Source organism: Synchiropus splendidus, chromosome 12, assembly GCF_027744825.2.
Source record: "Synchiropus splendidus isolate RoL2022-P1 chromosome 12, RoL_Sspl_1.0, whole genome shotgun sequence".
NCBI lineage: Eukaryota > Metazoa > Chordata > Actinopteri > Syngnathiformes > Callionymidae > Synchiropus > Synchiropus splendidus.
The window spans coordinates 16,808,447-16,814,873 of record NC_071345.1 but is presented as its reverse complement, the minus strand read 5'-3'; the positions used below and the strand labels follow the sequence as shown (position 1 = coordinate 16,814,873).

The following is a 6,427-nucleotide window of genomic DNA, read 5'->3' as shown; positions in this document are numbered from 1 at the left end:
TTACCCAAAGTCCCTGTAAATCGAGCAATGTATTCATGCTCAGGAGGCTCTAAAATACCCCCTCTCTCTTTTTTAGCCAAAGACCCTATAGGTCACTTCACCTGTTTTTTTGTGTATAATTGTGTATGTCACTGCGCCCCTGGTTACTCTTGTGGTACTGCACCTTCATACACATTTCTGATACACACGGTTGAAAATGGCGGGCCTTTTTCTGATTGGTTCATGAAAAAGTGGGCGGGCTGAGGATTTAGGGGGACGTATACACGCGCCCCTTTAACTGCCTGGAAGCACGTGACAGCTGGAGGAGACCGTCTCTCAATCAGGTAAGACCGTATTTATTGACGTTCATTAAGGCTGTCTGACCTGGCGAACACTGTGATAGCCTCTCAGGGCATTTATGACTTTTACCACAGTTCATTGAAGAAACCACGCGGTGCGGCGCATTTTTAGATTAGATTAGATGAGTTTAGATGCGGGTGCAAATACGCATGTGCGATGCTCTCGTTTCGACGTTATTAAATGGCGACTCATGTCGCTGCATTAGGGCTTTCAATTAACGACTGAATACCGTCAGAGTGGAGCGTCTCACTGAACAGAACGGACTTCACGGCGGTTGACGATGAATAATACGAAGTACATGACACGCGGTTAGTTTTGTTGGATCTCCTGACGGGAATCCACGTCAGAACCGAGAATCCCATCGGCAGTGAATGCGGGGAACGGCGCACGCGCGCTGATGCGCATCGTTTATGTTTCAAAGTTAAACTCGATTGAAAATCTTTGAACGATGTTTAGAAATTTCGCCGGAAGTTCTTTCACTTTCTCGACGTATTTCTTGTATGTACGATCATCTCAACTGTAACTCAACTTGATTACTGTGAGAAGTAATCAAGTTGAGTGTGAACTGTGAGAAGTGATAACTGATAAATAAATAATAAATAATCATAAATAATGACCGTTGATTTGGTCTGACTTCCTGGGAAGGTTTCAGAGCAGCTAATGAACGTAGCTTTTCAAAATAACGGGAAAAGAACAAGTCATGGAGCAAATGACTGCTCATACTATTTTAGGTTATTAATACGGGGCTGTTGTTCAGCTTGTTTTCAATCAAGTGTAGCTGATACACTCATAATGCATGTCCAAAAGAACAGATGAAGTCTTGTCCTCTCTTTCAGGCATATTCCACATAAGAAAAAAAGAAGAATCAGGAAAATCAAATGAGTCCTGTCGACAACCCACCGAGACAGGTAAACTGGAGTGTGTGATATTCAATGACACTGATTTCTGAAGAAGGAAAGCAGCCCCCCGTCACACTGACAACTCATACTTGATGTACAGACCAATAGATCATGAAAACTATACTGACCTTTCATTCCCACACAATTGTTAAACACATTCACCACAATCACTTCATGCACGTCACCTGTGACGACACCTGAGACATCTGTCTTAACAATTTACAACTGCTTTTTTGTGACCAGCCTCTTGGTGTAGGTACTGATTTGACTAGTTGGGAGCATTGCAAGTTGCTCTGACTACTACACGCTTCAGATTGTCTACAAACACAACACATGGATCTGTGGTGGCAGATCCATGTGTGAACATGATGTCTCATGCTCCCTGAACCAGTTTCTCACAGTTTGAGCCTGATGTCTATTGTTATGAAATTATAATTCAAGGGTGGGCTGTTTTACAGTTTGTTTGCTTGCTTCTTACAATGATGAAACCCCGAATTCTTGTTTTCTCTCTTGACTTCCCCAGCAGTGTGACGTGCACCAGGTGGTCTGTGCCACTGTATCCAGTCTGGAGAAGTGTGCTGCCTGTGTGGGGCCTGTTGCAGCCTTCAAGTGGCAGGGATACAAATGCAAAAGTGAGTTGTTGGCACCTAGTGTGTGGTAATGAATGCATGTTTGTCTGCTTAAGTAGAGAAGTTTAGTTTTGTCTACATAAAAACCTTTGGATCCACAAAACCAAAACTGATTTCAAACTACATTTTCAGCTTGTTTAAACGCCTGGCATAAAATATGCCTCAGACGAACAAAGACAGACTTCGTCCATGTGTCAGAGGTGGGTGTCCCACTGCACACTACATATGTGTTTAGCTTTTACTAGCTTCATATTTTCTCTTTTTAGGTACAGTTTGATGATGGTTCTGTAGATGAGCAGTTGCCAGGCAATGGACCACCACAAAACATATCTGAGGATGACACCGGTCAGTCTGATGCAGACTTTGTGCCAGACTCTGCGGAAGAATCTGAAGATGACATTCCAGTCATTTCACCATCAAAGAAATTTAAAAAAGCATTTGCAGAACTAGTTAATGACCTCATCAGAACAGATGAGAGCACCTCAGATAGGCCCGGGTCCTCTAAAGATCTGTTGCCTCCTGAAGACCCTGACAGTCCACCACCGAGACCAAACCTGAGTGAAGAAGTGAGTGGAGCAGAGCAAGTGGAAGAAACGACTGCAGCGACGCTAAGTTCTAAAAACTCCTGCTTCATTTGTGGAAAGTCAGTGAGAAAGATGGCCCGTCATCTGCAAACCCACTCAAGCAACTTAGAAGTTTCACATGCTTTTTCATTTCCCCCACACTCAAAAGAACGTAAAAAAGTATTGGACATGTTGAGGAACAGGGGCAACTTCCAACACAACACAGAGGTTCTACAAACTGGGAAGGGAGAGCTGAAAATCAAAAGAAAGCCAGATGGTGACCCAGTGAGAGAACAATTGATCCACTGCATCTATTGCCAAGGCATGTTTGTTCGGAAACATCTGTGGAGGCATGTAAAGCGATGTGCCCGTAAGCCAGAGGATGAAGAACAACGGCCTGGGAGAAGACGAGTACTCGGTACTGCTGCCTCGCTGGAGTCTGCATCCCAGCAACAGGTCTCCACTGGAGTATGGAAGCTGTTAACTGCCATGAACCAGGATGAGGTCGCCTCAGTTGTGCGTAACGACTTGACCATCGTTCAGTTCGCACAATCCCTGGTCAACAAACATGGACAAGACGCAACAAAAAATGAATACATGAGGCAAAAACTCAGAGAAGTTGGCCGTCTGCTGCTGTGCCTACAGAAGGACTTCTCGGTGGCAAACATGGAGGACGCCGTAAAACCATCAAACTTCCCAAAGGTTCTCAACGCAGTGAAAAAAGTCTCTGGGTATCAGGAGCAAAACAACACATACAGCACACCGAGTCTTGCGTTAAAATTAGGACACACACTACACAAAATTGCAGATATCGTTCATTGCAGGGCTCTTGTGGCAGAAGACGAAGCGCTAATGAAGTCCACTGACATGTTCAAGAAGCTGTACACCTCAAAGTGGTCTGAGGTCATCTCACATGGGGCCTTGACTACTTTAAGTGATGCCAAGTACAATAAGCCCTCCACTTTGCCCTTCACAGAAGATGTCAAGTTGCTTCATGGCTACTTGGAAAGGAATGTGTCAACTGGTGTCAGTAAACTGAAAGAGGTGGCCTCCTGCCAGCACTACAGTGCACTTGCACAGATCTTGCTGGCCCAAATCATCGTCTTCAACCGAAGACGTGCAGGGGAGGTCTCAAAGATGCTGGTGGAGAGTTTTGAGAGTCGGGATGATCATGAACTGCATGAGGATGTGGCACTGGGTTTGTCCAAGCTTGAACAGAGGCTCTGTAGCTACTTCTCCAGAGTGGAGATCAAAGGGAAACGGGGTCGAAAGGTGGCAGTCCTCCTGACACCAAAAATGGTCGATGGCCTTTCTCTGCTTGTGAGCAAACGAGTAGAGTGCCACGTTTGTGCCTCAAATGCATTTCTGTTTGCCCGACCGAAAGCCATGAGCCACTACCGTGGGCAAGATGCACTCCGTGTTTGTGCTAATCTATGTGGCGCGAAGCACCCAGAGCACCTGAGATCAACTCAGCTCAGGAAGCATGTGGCGACACTCTCTCAAGTGCTCAACTTGAAACACAACGAACTGGATCAAGTTGCCGATTTCCTGGGTCATGACATCCGTGTGCACCGTGACTTCTACAGGCTGCCCGTGCCGACAACTCAGCTGGCCAAGATTTCCAAGTTGCTGCTCACTCTAGAGAAGGGAACGCTGTCCAAGATTCAAGGCAAGAGTCTGGATGACATTGAAATCCAAGGTTTGTATGTGATCTCAAATGTGTGTGTTCCTTCCTGTTACAGTGAACAAAAGACAAAATAATAATGACCTCATTATGTTCATGATGAAAGTGATCATAGTTTGAACATTTGTCTTGGTCTTGCTGTTTCAGATGAACTAGACACCAGTGACACCGAGGAGATGGACGGTGGCAGTGACTCTGGTGATGAGGCAGAAGTGTCCGGTTCAGGAAGCAGCACCAGCAAATGCATGGATGCTGCGCCAGAGTGTTCAGCCACAGAACAAGTTGGCGACACAGAGGACTTCAGTAAGTCTCGGCTTGTCACTGTGAGTGTTTGCAATCACATGGCTCAAGCTAAAACGTTTCAATTTCGTGTTCAGATGAAGCACTGGCTCCAGTGACATCCAGTGTACAAGGGCCAACCCCTGTGTGTGGAGGTGAGGCCAGGCTGACATCATGTTGAGGCAATATGCTCCACGCTGCAGAGCACTTGCCCTGTCTTCGTCATCCTTCCACTCCTTCAACACGTCCATGAGTTTCAGGCACTCTTCCCTCCGCTCAGCACTTCAGGTCCTCCAGTCCTCTTGCCTGATCTCTGATCAGGAAACTTTTTCTTTTTCCTCCTTCTTATTCATTCACCACCAAGCAGGAGGATGACTCCTCTGATCATCCTTATTGAGCTCTTAGGGCCTCAACCTCCATCCATGAATGTTCACCATGTCATCTTGCACTCATCCTTTAGTCCCTTCACCTTTAACTCCAGTCAGGTGAACTGAAATACTTCCACCCAATAATAACTGTTGCAATGTCACTAAAAATGAAGTCATTTATTCATATGTTCTCTGTCTTCTAGAACCCGACTCTGCTGCGGAACCAGACTCCGCTCAAACAAGGTCCAGACGGGTGAAGAAGAAGCCCTGGTCAAAGACTGAGGTGGCAGCAGTCATGCGTCACTTCAGGAAACACATTGAAGCCGGGAAACTGGCCGGTAAAGATGAATGCAGCCAGTGCAAACTGGCAGAGGCCCCACTGTTGGACCACCGGTCGGTTCAAAACATCCGGGACTTCGTGAGAAACAGAGGGGTGACTGCAAAGAGGCAGGCCAAGAAAAAATAACACCTTCATTGGATATGTTCATGCACTTACCTGCTTTGGGTTTTGTTCTTAGGACCAGTTCAAGGTCATAAGTGGCTGCAGGTTTTCGTTCCAACCCATCAAGCACACACAGGTGAACCGATCAGGCTGATGACAGTCCTCTGACACCTGACAGGTGAAGCCATGTGTGCCAGGTGAGTTGGAACAAAAACCTGCAGCCCTTCAGGACCAGTTTGGACTCCCCTCTCATAAGCTGTGTTGTAAGCACTCATACACTCATACATCAATGTTCTGCTCACAATCACATGACAGGACTGGAATGTGATGGTGAGGACATGGATCTGTGTTCGCTGTTCAGTTCCAGCCCCGGTGCTGCATTAAAACAAATGTCCCTCTAAGTCCTTAACTTGTGTGTATTTTATGTAAATTAGAGGCGGGGTTTAGTTGAACTTTAAAGTCCTCATATTGCTGTTTAGGGTCCCCCTAATGTACGTCCTCTAAAGCCACAACCCCATCAGGTGGCTGTGTATCAGCCTGTGAAGAGTGTATCCGAACACCAGTGGGAGCAGAATTTTTGTTAGATTTTTAGAAGCTGTTCTGTCATTGGCTGAGAGCTGTAGCACCTCAGGAAAGGGTAGTCCCCTTAAACCACCACTGGGCCTGTTTGGAGAAAATGTCCTTCTGAATCACAAAAACGCGTATGTGTGTGTGTGTGTGTGTGTGTGTGTGTGCTTTTCTTTTCAGCATCAGGAACTGGGAGGCTAGTCAGAAAAGAGGGAAGGATTAATGTAGGGACATCCTGGATGAAAAGCTGCTCCAGAGACTGTAGTTCTTTGAGGCAGAACAACAACCCTAAGCGCACAGCCAATGTATCAAAGAGAGGCTTCAGGACAACGCTGACTGTCCTTGAATGGCCTCGGCAGAGCCTGGACCTGAATCCGATCTCTGGAGATGAATATGGCTGCGAATCGATGCTTCTCATCCAACCTGATGGCGCCTGAGTGGTACAGCAAAGACAAAGCTGTCTGAAGACAGGTGCCAAGCTTGTAGTGCATTGTATTATTCAAAAAGACTTGATGTTGTGGGAACTTATTTACATTAACACCTTTTGTTAAATGTTGATATATTTATGAAACTGTCTAAACTATTTACAGAGGAACTAGGGTCTTAAGGAATACATGTGTTTATACATTTTGTGTTTGGCCCTAAGACAGGAAGTGG

At 45.9% G+C, this 6,427-nt stretch overlaps 1 protein-coding gene across 2 annotated transcripts; it reads left to right on the top strand.

Annotated features, from left to right (window-relative positions):
• Positions 1 to 428: 428 nt before the first annotated feature.
• On the top strand, positions 429 to 5,917 carry LOC128768867 (uncharacterized). 2 transcript variants are annotated; one of them, XM_053882081.1, is made up of 8 exons: positions 429 to 647; positions 1,176 to 1,247; positions 1,762 to 1,870; positions 2,000 to 2,067; positions 2,134 to 4,129; positions 4,262 to 4,417; positions 4,492 to 4,548; positions 4,965 to 5,917. In XM_053882081.1, exons 2-8 carry the CDS (start codon positions 1,218 to 1,220, stop codon positions 5,225 to 5,227), a joined length of 2,679 nt encoding a protein of 892 aa, XP_053738056.1. In that variant the 5' UTR covers positions 429 to 647; positions 1,176 to 1,217; the 3' UTR covers positions 5,228 to 5,917. The 2 variants fall into 2 exon arrangements, 1 of the variants encoding a protein (XP_053738056.1); XR_008416292.1 differs by having other exon boundaries at positions 429 to 1,247; positions 4,262 to 4,878; positions 4,965 to 5,101.
• Positions 5,918 to 6,427: the final 510 nt, after the last annotated feature.

Excerpts from the sequence above, each read along its gene's own strand:
- LOC128768867 (XM_053882081.1), top strand. The coding sequence starts at position 1,218 with ATGAGTCCTGTCGACAACCCACCGAGACAG. Across the intron at positions 1,248-1,761 it reads TCGACAACCCACCGAGACAG|CAGTGTGACGTGCACCAGGT; the intron begins GTAAACTGGAGT and ends TGACTTCCCCAG. Across the intron at positions 2,068-2,133 it reads ACTTCGTCCATGTGTCAGAG|GTACAGTTTGATGATGGTTC; the intron begins GTGGGTGTCCCA and ends TTCTCTTTTTAG.